At 37.8% G+C, this 18,600-nt stretch overlaps 1 protein-coding gene across 1 annotated transcript in view; it reads right to left on the bottom strand.

Annotated features, from left to right (window-relative positions):
• The window catches only part of FAM184A (family with sequence similarity 184 member A), a 64,396-nt gene extending 46,303 nt beyond the window's left edge, over window positions 1-18,093 (bottom strand). Inside the window, exon 1 of the mRNA XM_061460032.1 lies at window positions 17,905-18,093. Within this exon, the coding sequence (XP_061316016.1) occupies window positions 17,905-18,072 (168 nt within the window). The 5' untranslated portion in view covers window positions 18,073-18,093. The remainder of the gene's footprint in view (window positions 1-17,904) is intronic.
• Window positions 18,094-18,600: the final 507 nt, after the last annotated feature.

Below are 18,600 nucleotides of genomic sequence, written 5' to 3'. Positions count from 1 at the left end.
AGTAGAGCAAAGTCTTTGAGTAGATGGGTGGGGTCCACTGCAGAACAGATGGCATCCTGCTACAGTTAGTTCTTTTTTTTTTTCCTTACATGGGTATCCTTGGATGCGCTGCAGAAAACGGGCAAGTGGAGTCATTTCCTCACCCCAACAAATTACAACAGAGGAAAGGAATTTGTACCAGTGGTGAGTTAAAGCATGCCAGATAAGGTAGGTTTCTGAAGAATAGAGAGAGGAGATAAGGGCAGATATCACTTACAAATATTTAGCAAAATACAATAAAAAATAGGAGCCCCTAGTTCTAGCTTTTCTCTTCCAGAAAACAAGGTAGTAATTATGGAAGGCACTTGAAGTTTGATGGAAGGGAAAATGAGGAAATATTACTTGCCAATATGCAACTTAGATTGTCACTTTGGGGAACAGGTGAAATTGCTATTCCTACTAAGACAAGAAGATAAAAAAGACAGAAAAAAGGAGATTAAATATTAGATAGAACATGCATTAAATACAACATGCAGGCCTTCTATCCTGAAAATTATCCTAACTTGGTTTTCAGGATGTTCATAGCAAATTTGCTTCAAGAGTTAATCAGAATGGGAGCAAATACCAGCAGGAAATAGTTTAATTGTTTTATAAAGGCTCCTTGGAAACCAGTACTTACTTTTTAACTCGGCCAATACCTGTAAATCAAGCTAAACCTAAACCACTAGCTAATCAAGCTAGTCCTAAACCATTTATTTGCCTAATTGACAAGGAGAGCTCTTCTATACAAACGTTATCAAAATACAGTAGTTCTTCATAAAGCTTCTCAGGCTACTTCAACACTATGACTTAAAATTATTTGATTCTTCCTATATCATCAGCATTGTTTCAGAAGAAAATACAGACACAGTATTTCCATCTGCTTTAATTACCTGCTAGCCACAGTATGTTGCTCCTTTCATTTTTCAGTATCTGTATTTTATATCATCAAATTACATCTTAATGGTTATTCAAACCACAGTTAATGAAGCTGGAATTTTCTTCCCACCCTTAATCTCATTCAGAAATTTCTCTCCCTTCCTCCCTGCATTTGTATATTTTTTGAGGGAAAACATATTTTCTAATTCATCACTGCATAAATTTTCCTTTTTTTAATAAAAAGCAATTCATATTTCTCTCCAAAAGACAATCCATGCAAGAAAAGAAAACCAGCTTTTCGGTGTAAAATGTATGAGAGATGGCAATTAAAAAGTGAGTTTTCTTCAGTGGGTATTAAATGGCTTAAAGGATGACATTCACTGATATTGAACTGACAAGAGTCTAAAATGATGAACAGTTTAAATTTTATGCAAAAATATTTCAACAAATCCATCACACTTAGAGATTCTTAATTTAGAGTGAAAAAAACCATCCACATAAAAGGAGTAATATTAGTCAGCTGATTCCATTTATTGCCTGAAAGCAAAGCTCAAGTTCCTCTATTTTGTTCTAAAAATCAATCCTTGTTTTGAAAAGGCCACTATAAAAATGTCTAACACAGTCAGGATCATTTATGTCAACATAATTGCTATTTTAAGTCTTCCTTTTTTTTTTTTTTTTCCACTATACGTGGCTAATTTATTCCTGATACAATCACATTTGGACTTTCACTGACTTTATTTTAATCAGAAAGAAATAATTAAGTCACGTGGTTATTTGTCCTAGACAGAAAAATAAGTCCTAAGACTCAAAATCCAAAAAATTGCTGTCCTGCTTCATTCAAAATCTATTTCCCTGCTTTATCATTAAAGCTGACTTTCATCATAATTCAAGACTAAAAGCTTATTCTTAAATCTTAATCTATTCCATCTTCAAATTGACCCTCCTATTAACTTTTACCGTTTGAAGAGCCATGGCTTTAAACATTTGGCTTTCAGTAGATGTATATGATGAAAAGCTGTATGGCCATTGACTGTTTTTGGATTTCTCCATACACAGCCTACCTAGAAACACACAGTTTTTAAGTAACTAAAAGTATGTAAGACAAGTTGTCTTGCTTTAAATTTAATTTTTGTGGAAGTACTCACTAATACTGGGAACTGAAGCTAGAATTAAAAACCTAAGGGATTTGTTTTTAGTTCTGTTTGGCAAGGTGGGAGGAAGCAGGGATGGTAGAGACAGAACAACTACTGTGAAAATGTAAAGTAAAATGAAGCATCTCCATTTCTAAATTTGCTCTACAGGATATCCAAAGTGATACTTTTGAGTGTCATCACCAGAAAATGCCACAAGTATTTTTGGATAAATTGTAAATGAAGCTGAAATTAAAGAAAGATGATCTCTTTTCCTCCTAGTTTGCTTAAACCTGAAAGCAAGGCATAGTCAGCATTATTACCACCTATACAGGCTATTAATTCTTACTGATGAGCACTGAGATGATGAAACTTTAGCAAAAGGTTTCTTGCATTGTCTCCCCAAAGAAATGGCAGTACTGTATGACAAGCCAGAGAAAGTCTTCCCAGTTTCTCTTCTCCATCAAAACATAGTTCATTTTCACATTCTCTCTGCCTGCAGGTCCTTTCTTCTCAACACTTGATCTATTTCCATTCCATTTCCCCAAGAACTTCTGCAGATTCTACACAGTTCCAGTATCTAGTGGTTCCTCACAGCAGAAGAGACCAGTCAGACAAGAATGTACCATGCTCTAAGAAGCAAACAATTCCTCATGAGTGGTTTGAATGGCATGCTGGAAAACAAGTCCATTCCTTGCTCATAACCGTCTCTCTAATTTCCAGGCTTGTTTAAGAGAAGGAAAGGTATGAAGCCTTCCAAACAATATGCAGCTATGCAAGAAAGAAATATTAGTGAAAAGTATACACTACAAGACTCACAGCTTGGTATGTTTATCTACAGTATTTTTCACTTTCTGGCAGGCCTTAACTACAAATCACCCCTGGAAGTTTAATGGTAAATGCTTACTTTCCACAATGAAAAAAACAAACTTGTCTATTCATGGAATTTTTTAATAACTATAGGTGGTTTTGGACCACCTAGCTAGAAATATCATAGTACGTTGAAGTAATTTCTTTCCTTTTCTCTGGAAAAAAAAAGGATCCAGATTTCAACCAAAAACAACAACAACAAAAAAAGATGTTCAAACTGAGGACTGATAACTAACTAATTTTTTTCTTTTTTTTTTTTTAAGGTTATAAAAGCAAAACCATAAGGTAAGCAAAGAAGGTGGCACAGTCACTTTTGCTCAAATCAAATCACTTGACAGTTCGAGTTTATTCTCAAAGCTCACCCTGAGATGAATCTAGAATAAGTTTGCAGTGGCCCACTGGGATACTTTCTAGTAACCTACAGGTATCTATCATACAATGAAAATATTTATAATTTCTAGCTATATCTCAGTATTTTCACAATATTGGCTATTAGTCTTGTAATTTCACACCAACAACTTAAGGGTTCAACACCTTACTGATTATAGAAACAACATGTATACAGAATCACAGAAGAGATGAGGTTGGAAGGCCCCGTTGGAGATCATCTAGTCCAAATTCCCTGCTCAAAACAGGGTTGGCTAGAACAGACTACACTGGGCCTTGCTCAAATGAGTTTCGAATACCTCCAAAGAAGGAGACTCCTGAACCCCTCTGGGCAATCTGTTCCAGTAGCTGAAAAATTCTCACAGCAAAAGATGTATTTTTCTACATTTAATGGAATTACTTTTGTTTCAGTTTTTGCCTATTGCCTTGTCTTTTCATGAGGCACCACTAAGAATATGCCTGCTCAGTCCTCTTTACTCCTTACCATCTGGTACACACACACACACACACACACACACACACATACACACTCATAAGAACCCCTGAGCCTTCTCTTCACCAGGCTAAACAGTCCCAGCTCTTTGCCTCTGCTAGTATGACAGATGGTCCACTCCTTTAATAATCTTGGTGGACATTTGCTGGGCTTGCTCCAGGATGTCCATCTCTCTTTCACACTCATAGAACAGAATACTGACAAAATCTTCTGAGGCACATTTTAAGACTACTGTATGTACAATGCAGCTTCCAATACATCAATTTTACATCTGCAGAACTCTTAACTTGTTAAGAGACAGTATGGAACAATTTGCTTTGCAAATTTAAAACATTTATAAGCAGACAACAAATTTGCTGAAGTTTCAAGTATTTTTTCAAAGCTCAATTCCAAATTTAGCAAGCAAATAGTGTTTATGCTGTGGTTCATTTTGTTGTTTTTGTTTGTTTGCCTGTTTGGTTTTTTTGTATTTTGTCTTTATTTTGTTTTGTTTTTAACAACAATACTCTTAACAAAATATAAGCCCAAGTATCTCCAGTAATTCATGCACTCCTCCTAACATGGTTAGAAAAGGTTCTGATAAAAAGGATAGATTTTGATACCTAGATTTTTGTTCTGCTTTTAGCAGATCCTCTCCCTAATTCTAATCTACACTTTAAGAGAACTTCCATGGCTTCCTACCTATAGTTTAAGGATTAAAAGACTGTGTACAATGCTGCTTCTGAAACAACATCTTTCCCACGAAGGTATAAAGTTATATATAACAAACAAACAAAAAACCCCAACATTAAAAATTAAGCTTGATGCATATCAACAGAGGTAACTATATTTCAGAAAAGTTTCCTTTTACAGATAAAAAGTTAAATTAATGCTTGCACTTGCTAGCTTGCCATTGGGTTTTCATTAAGTTCTTCATATGCCTCCTATATTTTGGACAGTCTTCAGTCATGGAATGAGGACATAAAAGACACTAGAACTCAATGCAGAGTTTCCAACAAATTCACTGAAGTGCCTTTAAAGTGGAACACTAACGATACCAGTGAATCACAATAAAGAAAGAATATCCCCCCCCAACCTGAACATATATACTTCAAAGAGAGGCAAAAAACAGTAATGGACTGATTACCAAAGTACTAAACTAAAACTCACCACACACACACACCGGCACTTACCAGGAATTAAACTTACTTTCTACTCCATTATAAAAAACCAAAACAAATGCATAAACAAACAAAAACCTACAAACAAACAAAACAGTGACATGAGTTAAAGAAACCTGATCATCTGAGTTTTTCAGGCTACATTAAAAAAGAAAAATAAAGTTTTCAATGCTTTGTGAACATCTGCAAGGGAAGTGATACAAACTGCCTCGTAAGGCCTTTCAGCTACATTATACAGAAGATTCATGTCTGGTAATACTATACCATATCTCAGAAAACAAGATATGAAATGAGCTGTTAATGCAGAAGCCCTCTAATCCACACCCCCATATCATCTACATTTTGAAAACCAAAATCAGCATTGCAGCTTCAGCTTCCACCTTGGCCCAGTTGCCTAAGCACAGACAAAAATTATTTAAAAATAAGCTACACAATGTACCATACATGATTTCTCTTTGAAAATAACCATTTTCTTTAGAAAACAAGCATAAGGAAGGTATAAACAGAGATATAGGTGTAACCAACAGGAAACTCATCTGTTTCAACGTCTGATACAGCCTATTGGGACACTCAGATAGCAGGTAACCCACCATTTTTAGGGGCAAACGTAAGCATGTAGGAGAAGACTAGCTATGCATTATAGCCTCAACTTGTCATGCAGTAAATCAGTGACTTGAATTAGGAAGTCAAATCAATCAAATTACTTCAAGTCTGCTTATTTTCACAGAAAAGAATATGAGAATTGACCAAAAAGGACATATGACACTACGGACATTAATGGACAAAAAAAAAAAAAACATTAAATTTCACTGTAATAAAAAACAGACTGTGAAAGTGTCTTTCACAGCCCTCTAATGAACAGGAACAGTTCAGGTATTCATTCTGCATACAACTTGAATCATCTGTTTCCTCCTGTTACAGACTGATTTAGTATATACCTGTAACTGCAACTCAATACCCTTGTGCTGTGAGAGATGTGGCAGTACCAACACCCAGTCAAAACTCTTTTCCAGTTCTGGGATGTTAACCTTTATCAACCAGGTTATGCCAGAAACAACCATTACAAATCTGTAGCAAAGTTGGCTTTAGGCAATTTCCTCAAACAGTTAAACCTTGAGAAGCATACTGAAGGAAATTAAGAAAGTGGGGAAAAAAAAGATTTAGTGACAGATGTACAAATTCCCCAATCTGCCTCCTGTTGAGAAAGAACCCCATTTACCCTCTAATCATCTATCTAGAATATAGTTGACACATCCGCTATATGATGTGTCATATGTGTGTGATATGACCAGACCTTAAATTGCTGCAAGGAAAACAGGATAGGCCAAAGGGCTACTCCAAGTTGTGTTTCAGTTTCAAAGCTTATTTCCTTACAGATTTTTGTTGAATATTTGCATATTTTAGTCTTTCAGGTAATACTGAGATCCCTACAGGAAGGTAAGGTAGCATGTTTGTATTGCATCTGTTTCTGGGTGTGAAACAATGCACTGGAAAATTCTCAGAGCTAAGCAACTGATTTTGCACTGAGAAAATAACAGCAGTTTGCTCTTGGCAAAACAAATGAAATAGCAAGATCTTCACTCTACAAGAATTGTTCCATACACAAACAAATTCTCTCAGCAGAGTGATAGTACATTCAGAGTTTCCCAAAACAAAAAGTAGTAACACCTATGTGGAAAAACAGGGTGAAAAAGGTAGTAACTTTACACATCTGTATCACTGTTTTTGATTAAGCACCAAAATAGATTTTTTTTTTAGCAGTATAAAATACCCAAGTTGCATTTTCCTCTTCTTTTTGAGGCTACAAGGGCTTTTGAATCTCAAATACTTTGGGCAACATTTGCAAATAGAATACATACCTTTAATTAATTTTATAACAAGACAGCTGCATCTCCTACTTTTTAAAACCCTGAAATAATTGTATTCTTATATTTTAAGAACAGAACTAAAACAATTATAAATCCTAAAAGAAATGATCAAGTTGTGTATTGTATATTCCCTAAGTCAGCTTTGGGAAATCAAACTTGAACCCCTCTTTTAGACTCCTGACAATATGGATAAAGTGCTGCTGCACATTCAAATATTCTCGAGCATTTTGTAATCTGCTAACTGACAGAACACCCAGAAAAATACTAGTGCTTGTTTTAATTTTCACTTCTTGCTCTTTTTGTCAGGCCTTTGGGAAGCTACTGCAAAAAGGCATGGCACACATTTTCAGAGAAATAATTAACTGCACTTGCCTCCATAGTGTTCAGTGTAATCAAAGTTATAGCTCACTACACTGACTACATACAAGGACTGGGAAACTATAGTTATGTAAATTGGGCAAGAGATCTTGCTAGTAGGGAAACGTACTGATTTGCATAACAGGAAGCGAAACCTATTTGCTTTTGACATCAGTGCCAGTTAAGCTAAAACGCCGAGGCTGCCCCACGTTCAGCACCACGGAGAGCTACAAACGATGCCCCAAAGGCAAGCCCTGCTCAGCACCAAGGAGAGCGGCAGGACGTCGGCTTTCTCCACCTCTGTGGCAACAGAGCAAAACAGGGCAAGGGAAAACTTCACAACTGTTCAATACAACCGACAGGCAGAACGTCAGACAAGGCTCCGCTTCACACGGCTTCCAAGACATTCACGTACAGCATCAGACTTCACTGAAATACATATCCCATTCTTTGTTCAAATCAGTCCTGAGATGAAATTACTGCTTTTTTTTTTTTTGCCTGTTTTTTTTTTTTTTCCAAACTACTGGGATTTTTTTATGCTTCCCAGATGAGAAAGTTTTCTTTTTGCACATTTAAAAAAAAAATCTTTCTTTTTCTGTAAGAATCTAGAAGAATACCTTTCCTATATATAAGAAAAGAAGAGGCTCAAGATTAGTGGCAAATCTAAAGTCAAATACAGCGTATCGGTCAGGACTTCAGTAAGATTTTCTTCAAGGGTCATTTACCAGAATTTCACACAGGCACATACAGAAGCTACAGTTCATAATCAACATGTAATTTTTTTTGATATTATATACTGAGAGGACATGTTACTTTTCTCTCCCATTTTGCCAAACTAGCAGTTTTCTGAAAGCAGGAAATTCAGTTTCCCTCAGGATCAGTGAGCATATGCCTATAAGAAAACAAACAAACAAACACAAAACCAAGAAGAAGCAAAACCCAAAAAACCACAACAACAGCAAAAAACACCAACAGCAAAAACACCCAAAACATTTTACAATTGCCATTGGAGGATAATGTCTATCACATAAACAGCTTTGTAAAATAAACTAAAAAAAAAAAAAAATCTGGGATTTCAAATATAGTTTATTCCAGAGTACCAACACCTGGCTATGGGAAACAATGAAAACCAACAGAAGATAAACTTGCTTCAGGCTCTTCACTTGTACAGAAGGTACAAAGATACTTTGTAAAACACTGCCTGCTCAAACATAAATTACAAGAATTACCATCTTGTGCATTAGGTATTTGGAGGTAAAGAATATACTAAATACACCAAATTGTGAATGGTCTACGCTGTAGACTGAAAAGAAATACATGGCAAAGCGTGAAGGAGAACACAGAAATATAGAAAGGCAAGACAAGAACCATGGGAGTAGAGAGAACAGTTCATAACTAGATCAGCTCAAAGAATACGTAAACTGATTTCATGTCAAAGTCCAGTCTCTGCTTGAGGACATATTTTTGCAAATTCTATCTCAGCATAAAGCAAATGGCCATATGCTTTTAAAAAGAAAAAAAAAACAAAAAAACAAAACCCAGGGGAGTGGGGGAGGTGGGTAGTGAAGGGAGGTGAAGAGTGGGAGAAGGGCAGGGCTGATTTTTATAGCACAGGAACTGAATGGAACTAGATGTTAATGCTATTTGAGATACGACATGGAAAGTTAGTAAAGAACCCAACCGAAACAATGGATCAAAAATTTCAAAAGTAAATTCTACCACTTGGTGACAAAACACAAACAGTATTTTTTTAAATAAATATGTAAGCAGTATACATTACTATGTTGGCAATACAGGTTAATGCTGGAAAGAATAATGTACATAGATTTCAAGGTGTTTCAAAAATTTTTTTAATCTGTAAACACATCCTTGATTATTTATTACTAGCAGCTACAAATAAACTGTTTTATAAAGTGTGAAACACATATCTACACAAAGCAGATAAATTAAAAAAAAAAAAGTCAAGTCGTTTTCCCTAATCTTTATTACAGAAATAATTTCCCCTTATATTCATTTCTCAAGTTTTAAAAGGACAAAGACAGTCATAGGAGATTACTGAAAGACATTTTAGTACAACCTATCCAAACACATCAGCATTCAGACTGCAAAATACTAGATCTGAGAAGGCAGTGTCAGACACCCTTTACTAAAAGTTATAGCTTTCAGTTGTGTTGTGAACAAAACCACTGCTGAAGTAAAAAAATCTCTGGATTATAACACACCTGTTTTCTAAACATATTACAGGTCATATTTCCAGAAATGAAATTTTAGGAAACTGTCTGGAAAGATTAAAGTAGTCTCATAAAAATGAAAATAGAGAGCAAGGATTTTGTATGATTACCTCACACTACTTCTTTCAGCTAAAAGGTTGTTGTTCATTTAACAGGAGCATCGTAAACAGGAAGGACTTCATGAGCTTTTTAATAGTAGCTATTTTTAAAGGCTGTCATTTTGAGCCCAGCCAAGTAACAACATCAGCAAAAGGCTGCTCTTCCTCACAGCCTTCTAGATTCAGTTAAAAAAGCCCAACTCAGGAAACAGAACCAGGTAATACATGTTAAGTAGGACAAGATGGTGAATAGCTTTAAACTGATTTTGTTTCTTCTGGTTATTTGCAGAATGCAATGCCTTTGGTTATTGGTATGACATCAGTCATTAGAAGAATACATAAAAACCTGGCTTACTACTGCCAAATTTGTATCAGCCAAAAGACATACACATCTGATTTCATAATGTTATGTTGAGATTTGATGGATCTATTTAGCAATTGGCCTGCAAACAGTAAGAAAAAGGTAGCAATTACTCAAGGCATGCCCCCCTCGTCCATGGAGTTAACAGGAGAGCAAAGTTTTCAATGGAGACTAGCAGGGGTGGGGAAACCCTGGGATCACTGACAACACTGTTTTTATTAAAGCCAAAGCCTGAGTTTAGAGAATGAGATATTGAAAGAATTTCAGCGGCTAGAAGCTACTTAAGGCTGGAAGTTACTGCACCAACACAATGACTTATGACAAATAACATGTATTCTACACACGTACTGGATGCAGTATACATCTAACTGTACTTCCAGATATATATATAAAAAATAAAATGTGTGACCAATACGTTGCATGACAATACAGAAACATCCAAACACAACACTGTAACTAAATACAGCTTTACAGCGTTTGAAGAGAGTACAGAACCACTACAACTAAAATTAAATTGCAATCTAACTTTTTCTAAAGAAGCTATAAGACTCATCATTTTAGAACAACTTCTTCATGCATTCATGGGATTCAATACCAAAAAAAACCAACTGTCTTTTGTTGATACACTTTTTATAGGACTTCACAAATCAAATCTCCTGGCAGGATTGAGGACTTCAAAGTGCTCTGTCCATGTGTCGTGGTTTAAGCAATTCGCAAATGCACAAAAAAATTAACCTATAAATACGTTGTACAAACACACAGAGTTCAACCATTGATTTTTTTTTTTTCCAAATATACATAAAGACTCTCCTGTTTACAACTTTCCCATCTGGAGGAAAGCATTTTAGTATTATATTCTTAGCTCTGAACTCACACTTTCTTGATCTTATCTGAATCAAGATAATAGCAAAAGCTTCCTTTAATAATGCAGTACTGAAAACTATAACAATAGCAAAACAAACAAAATCAAACCAGTTTTCAACTATTTCTATTTTTTTTTTCCATAGCTTCTATATCATTGCATGTAAAGAGCAGCTAAAGAGTCACAGATTTCAAACTTTATGGATGTTACACCACCAGGATACATTTATGGCCTGCATGTTCTTTCTTCTTTAGATTTTTAATTCTGACATGTCAGTAACATTGAACTTTGTACTAAAATCCCTGTCTTTCAGGTTGTCTTTAAACATCATTAATGCACTGATATGTCAGATTTAACTGCTGAAGTACATATCAGGACGATAACATCTAACAGTTTTCCAGCTCTTTGTAACTATGTATTATTCAACCATAGCAATAAATAAGTATAAGCATGGAGCAAGAGGATACGTATAGAATCATAGAATCGTTTAGGCTGGAAAAGACCCTTATGACCATCAAACTATAAACCTAATACTGCCAAGTCAACCACTAACCTATGTCCCTCAGTGCCACATTGTATTATTTCTCCTCTATCCTAATTTGTCTCTTCATTTTGATTATTCATAGAATCATAAAATGGTTTGGGTTCATCTTAAAGATCATCTAGTTCCAACCATCCTGCCACAGGCAGGGACATCTTCCACTAGACCAGGTTATTCCAAACCCTGTCCAACCTGGCCTTGAACACTTCCAGGAATGGGGCACCTATAACTTCTCTGTGAAATCTCTTCCAGTGCCTCACAAATGTGGGGATAAAAAGCAACCAAACAACCCTTCCTCCACCCTACCCCCCCCCCAAAAAAACCCCAAACAAATAAAACACAAAAAAACCCACACCCAGCAGTCTCAGAGAAGCCAATATATGCACAGCCATATTAAAGAGGCATTTTAGACTCGTAGTTTATGTGAAAGTGCGATCAGACAGTTTTTCAACAACATCCCACTTTCAATTACATGCATATCCAGAAAATATCTTTAGAACATTAAGCTGTCAGCAGTCTCAGAAGAACTCCAACTTTGTAGTCAACCATTAAGACTATGCAGGTGGAGAGCAAAGGTATCTAATTTGAGTAATTTTTTTAATATTAAAAATACTTAATTCTTGTCCTACTTCTTTCTTCTTGATGTCTTGTGACAACAGACTGTAAAGTTATTGACCTAATTCACACATACCACAACACTGAGCTCTAAAAGATACCCATATCAGGTCCATATAGCACCCCTGAAGTCTCACATTACAGATGTGCAATGATAACAAATCAAAGAACCATCTGAGGTATACACAGTCCTAAGGTCTTCAAGCATCGAAACAATTAACTTTTCACAACTAGCCATGATAAAACAAGAGTTCCCAGGCTTTATAATAGGACTGATGAATTTTTTTCTATTTTTTAAGATCCCTGATCTCTTCTTTCAGAGACAAAAAGCATATTAACTGTAACATAAAATTCCATAATTCTTGTCCTACAAAACATGGAAGGTAAGAAAGACCTCTTCAGGTTCAAATTAGAAGCCACAGCAGCTTTAAAGTAATTTTAAGTGCTTCAACTACCAAGTATTCAGAATAATAAAATCAGCAGTTATTGTCTTTAAGGTCCGAAGATGATTTTGAGAGTCTGAAAGCCCTATTTATTTTATCTGAACTATATCAGATGGTATTAAAGACATGCCATGTTCACTCTGTCCCACCTTTGTCCTTATACCACCATGGGTACAGAAAACTTCCCTTCCATGAATATCCCTTGTGAAGACCGTAACTACTGCAGAATGAGGACACAAAACACCCCATGGACAGAGCCAGAAAGGGAAGATGGAGAGCCTATTCTAGCATATTAAAACCTCCAAATATTAAGATACTCGCTTCAGAAACTTCAGAACTTTCTCAGTTCCTCCTAGAAGGTCTCTACCTTCTTAGAGGGCTTACTTCAGCTACCTTTAGAATAATTAACAGAACCCAAAATTAAGTATCTCCAGAAAAAATGTAAATTAATTGAATATCTGATACTATATTTTCATATTTTTCTGGTCCCTGAAAACTACTTTTATGCAACAATAAAACATAACATTTATTCCCACATTACCAGTCAGAAGCATATGCAAAAATTTTGGAATCAAATATGTACTCAAATCACTCCCGCCTCAAAATTTCAGCTCTTTTCATGCAATCCTAGAACTGTTAGCAAATACTGGCCTACTGCCAATGTTAACACACATTGGAGAGATAGCATAAGGCTGCTTGAAAAACCCCAAGTTTTCATGAAACTGTTAATGGCATCAAATACCACATGATGACAGGTAATATCAAAACAGTTTTACAAGGGGTTTAGACACTCATTTCTTCCCTGTTTTTAAGCGTTCTTCTTTTATGCTTTATTCCAATTCTATGTAAAATGAACATTCTGCAAGAGGTTAAGTTGGGTTTCTCCTCCTGCATCCCTGAGGTAAAACACTTCCAAATAAAAACTGATGAAGTTTCACTGGAAACATTTTGTTAAGAATTGTTAATGTAAGTTAAACCCTATAGCTCTTACTTCCATAGCAGTGCATTCAGTGATAGCTGAGGGACACCTTTAATTATTCCAGACAAAAATTCCACACAATAACAAGCATAACCATCTGAATTAGAGATCATAAAACTTGCTCTTTATTCCTTGAAATGGATTTACTATCTACATCTTCAAGCAACTCAACTCAGTTAACTACTACACTGACATCTATTCTCTAAGTAATTCTCTCTAACAGAGGAAGACAGGAAAACAAAGCAGAAATTATTTTTTGTTGCTGCTGTTAAAAAAAAAAAAACAGTTTCCCAAATTTACACAGCAAGCTGATGGCAGAGCTGAGAACCGAACTCTGGTCCCAGGAGTCCCAAATTCTAGTTTCTTGTTTACTGAATTATAACAAGCCTTGAATAACTTTGTTGCCTTAGCCTTTGAACTAGTCCAGTTTTTTGGAACCTTTCCAGAACAAAACCTTCCAGCTCTCAGCTAAGAGAAAACATCGGAGTTCTGTACCATTTTTTAATTTTTATTCAATAGATAGAAATGATCACTGTAAAGTACATATCATCTGCAAGGCAGAAGATGCAGACTCTTCTTCCAGCTAATGTAAAATTTCTGCAACTAATATGCAACCAAATCAATGCTGAAGATTCTCATTGCATAATCCCAGTGTGGATCATGTAGCTGTGTTCCATAAAAGTCAAAGATTTATGTTGATGTCAAAAGGCTTGCACAACAGATTTTGCAGACACATTTAGGATATGGATTTCGCAATCACAAATGCTAGATCTGCAAACTACAAAACTACAGCGAAAAAAAAAAAGAAAAAAAAACCCACACCACCAAAAATCTAACAAACCAAACCAACCAACAGCTAAAACAAACATCAAAACCACACACACACACACACACAAAAAAAAACAAAAAAAAACACCACCAAAAAAAAAAAACACCTGAACTTGTACTCTTTTGGCAATTGCAAAAACTAATCCCATTCTCCCCTACTAATGTAGGCATAGCAGCAACTTACTTTTTGTTTTCTATTCCAGTTGTCTTATGCAAGCTAATTAAATATATATATGCATATTTTCATCTGTGGCAGGCATAATTCAACACTGCATTAGCACTCCAGCATGCAGTGGCAGAAACATATATATGCAATCTCATAATCACAGTTTATTTCTTTTTGGCTTTAATCTTTGTGTCAGATGCTACTTTATCCCCAAACCAGGACACAGATCTTTCAAAACTCCTAAAACTAAGGAGCTTATGCTGAAGAGGAAAACCTAAAATTGCTTCAGTTACAATTTACCACAGTCTTTAAACAGGACATAGAGTATCTTCTTATTTTTTTAAAGCTGCATGTCTAACTACTTGTTTTACCTTCCCCTGTGAATCAAGCATATTAAAGTTAAATCAAGTAAGTCTTCCCCTCCTTGTCAGAAGTTACAGCATAGTCAAGCACCTCAGAAATGCTGTGCTTAGTGAAATGGATTTGTTTCTTATTTTGCCTCCCTCTGAATCACTGATTAAATCTGGCTATGGAACAAATTTCACCTTTTTCTTTGAGTTCCTGTATTGTTTTCACTGAAACATCAGATTCTAAGTAATGTGAAAGCATTAGAAAAACAGAGAAATCCTAATTGTGAATTTTCTTATTTACTTCAGGAGTGACCAGCATCTTCTGTGGGGAAAGCATTTTCTGCTGCTGCTACTCACAGCTTGTAATACAAACTATACAAGGGTGAGCAAAAATAAACTATTGAGTCACAATTTTTTTGTCAGAGACTGAAGCTGTCTGGGCAATTTAACTATGTACATCCCTTTGGCAGTGCATATTTCAATTTCCTTTTCCTATACTATATTGGTGGTTTTGCTTTGACCTGGTAAAGCACCTGACTTGAACTCTGAATCCACTGAGAAACTGAATATATCCTCAAGACCGTCACAGGGAAGACTTGGAAGACGAAAAAAAATATTAGGGAAAACAACTGAAGGTGTGTGAGACGTGTCATGTATAAGACACTAAACAATTTGAGAAGCACGATTAAGAAGTGTCATTCTTGATAAGAAGTTCCTAGATTACTGAAGTGAAACACTATAGACCTAAGTTAGCAAGCATTTGGCAAAGCTAGAACAGCACAAATACCCTAACATTTTTTTTCACATGGTCTTATTTCCAGAAATCTTCTGCAAAGTGAAGTTAATTCTTCTCTGAAAGTTAACTCTCACTTACAGAAACTAAACATTGTTTTTCTATTTTCCCCCTGTAGCTTGAATCCTTTCTCAAGGATTAACTTCTGCAGCTATTATCAAATCAGGATTCAGATTCTAGGGCAGGTTAGAAAGTTTTGATTATACTTTACCCAGAAGTTTCTCTACTTCTTTTAAGCCTTCCTTTCTGAAAGGTCAAGTAAACAGAAATGTAGGTCCTGAGCCCTCTAACTACAAACTTGTCAAAATTTGCACTTCTACCTCTATTAAATTAATGTCATAGAATATTTTTTATTTCCCTTAATTTTATTCTTGCAATAGGTACAAGCATTTTTATTACACACCCTGTATCACATCCAAAAATACTATTCTTTGCTCCAGACTATCAGTCAGTACAAAGATCAGCTGATTTTCCAAGTTTTCTCCCTAAAACTTTACCAGAATCTGCAAGTCATTGGGAAACAAATACAATATTCCAATCCTGCAAAATCCTAATTCACATACAAATTCTTCATACAAACACATAGTTTACAGTTATTTTAAACACATAAGCAGAAGACAATTCATAGCTTTTACTTGCACCACTCTGAAGTCTTTGGCAGAACAGACATGAACATAATTTCTACAATTTTAGAACTCTACTATGCACCATAAAAAAAAAATTAAACCCCCAAACAAAACAGTATTTACTTTTACTCTCTTCATGTTTTCCAATACAGAAGTTCAAAATAGTCCAACAGCACACATCCAAATCCATATTTAACTCTCATCCACCTCAAGATACTAGACACATAATAACTGAAAGAGCACAGGGCACATGCCCAAGTGATGTGGAACTCATGGGCGTACACAAATGACTTCTGTTGTGAAGCGGAACTCTGTTTCTGAAATCATCTATAAACTGCTCAGTAAGTTCCTAGAGAAAGGAAAGGAAATATATCAAAGGACACACAGAAATAAAAAATATTCTTTGAAAGTATTACTTTGCATATGCACTAGGCCTTAAGGTAAGTCTAAGATACATTTATGGTCTCCAGGAGGTTTTTGCACCTTTCAGGAAGCACAAGTCTATAGTAATATCTTCAATATTTTAATTAATCACTTGTGTGGACATGAAGTAAAGACGAAGAGAATCTTCATCTTATCTTAATTCTACTTGTCTTCTTATGAAATTACAACTTTTGTTCCACTGATGTTAATATATAAAGAAATTAGACTCTGAACTCAAAGACAAAATACCCCTCAGTCATCAGCTTTCCAATATATTAAGGTGCAAGGTGTGCCACAATAAATACTACTTTTAACTGGTCAACAGTTCATCAACTGTGCATAAATATGAACTTTCTCCACTGCGAGACTGCCAGCAGCCTTCACTCTTAGTTGTTCCAACGAAATGTCACTTTCATCCATTTTGCATATATTTGAACAATACCAGCAGTTCCCACAGTGCTTTTAAATTACCTTTAAATGTTTTAACCATGTAATTCTTGACAGAAATTACTTCTTCTGCTTTCTCTTTAACAAAGAAAGCCTGTCTTTCATTTCCTAAACAATGCTATTCACATTCAGGTTGAGCATCACAAAAGAGAGATTAGAGCATCAACGCATTTTTTTAAGCTATTCCAAGTAAATCGTAGCTACGACTACATTTGAAACATGGGGCCTACCAGCCTTAACACTGTGCTTTCAAAACACCTTGTAGTTTGATCCCAACTTTTAACAAAGATGCAAGGTATTTTTTTTTATACTGGGGATGACAGAATGAAAAACTGTTCAGTGAGAAGCACAGATCAGAGAGATTTTAACACTTCGCTCTCACCACCTAAGGCTTTAAAATATTGCTAGATACCTTAAATAAGGGTATTTATCCTCAGCAAAAGGACAGCAAGCATCACTTGAATTTCTCTATTTATCCGTTATTTCTCCGTTCTCGGAGAACTGCTCATTAAAGGATTAGAAGAGAAGCCACAGTTTTCATGGAATAAACCGCAAGCGCGCCAGGGATCGCCTCCCGCACAACCCGGTACCCGGCCATGCCAGCCGGATTCGGACACAACCAGCCGAGGACCGGCACTGCGGCGGTTTCAGCGCCCGGCCTGTCCGCGCGGCCGCTGCCCCCACGCAGCGCCAGGCCGGAGCTCTCACCGCAGGGCCCCGGTTCGGCGCTCTTCATCTTTGGGCCCGGGGCCGCTGCCAGGGCAAGGCGGCAGCCGCGGGCCTGGCCTTCGGGTACATCCCTGCCGCAGCCCACCCGGGTTTAAACACCACCCCCCCACCCCCCCACCCCCCCCCGAGGAGAGCCGGCCTCGTCAGGCACACGGGTGACGGCGAGAAGCAAAGGGAAACAGAGCATAAGAGGGAGAAGCTCAGGGGGCACAGGACCCGGCGCGCCTCCCTGGAGGCGGGAGCTCACCTTGGTGAGCTGGGCAATCTTCTTGCTCATTTTGAAATGCAGGTCCGGGCTGTGCTCAGCGCCCGGACTCGGCTGCGCGGAGCCCGAGCCGAGTTTTCCCGCGCCGGGCGCGGAGCCGCCGCTGTAGCCGTGCTGTGGTTGCTGCCAGCCCATCCCCGGGGTCGCCATCTTCACCGCCCGGCCGCCGCCGCTGATCGGGCTCCGCTGGCACCGGCCCTACGCGAAACGCTGCCCGAGGCGGCTTCTCCCGCCTCAGGACCAGCCTCGGTTGCTCCCTACTGCCACCGTCCCCCACCAGCCACGCCGGGCTGCGGCGACTGCCTTCCGGGGCCGCTGAGCGAAGGGGCTCCAACCTTTCCTCCCCGTCCGTTTCCCGACACCGGGCGGGGAGCCCAGGCCAACCCGGCCCTCGGGGGGAGCGGCGCTGCCCGGTTGCCGGGCTGCCGCCGGGCTGTTTACTCAGCGCAGCCCTCACGTCACTGGCCGGCCCGCCCGCCGCCTCCGGAGGGGCCGGAGCCGCGACCGCCACACGGCGACAGCGCGCGCGCCGCCACGAGGAGCCTCGGTTCCTTCCCCTTACCCCGGCAGGTGTGAGCGCGCTATGCTGCATTCCCCCGCCTCGCTTGCGCCGACCGCTGGCGCTGGGATCTGTTACCGGCGGCCTCGCTGCTCCGGGCAAGGGGGAGCGGGGTGAGT

This window comes from Pezoporus flaviventris, unplaced genomic scaffold (genome assembly GCF_033815535.1).
Source record: "Pezoporus flaviventris isolate CSIRO_AGI_PZ_B2104156 unplaced genomic scaffold, CSIRO_AGI_Pfla_v1 ptg000031l, whole genome shotgun sequence".
Taxonomy (NCBI): domain Eukaryota; kingdom Metazoa; phylum Chordata; class Aves; order Psittaciformes; family Psittacidae; genus Pezoporus; species Pezoporus flaviventris.
This window is presented reverse-complemented; position numbering and strand designations above follow the sequence as displayed.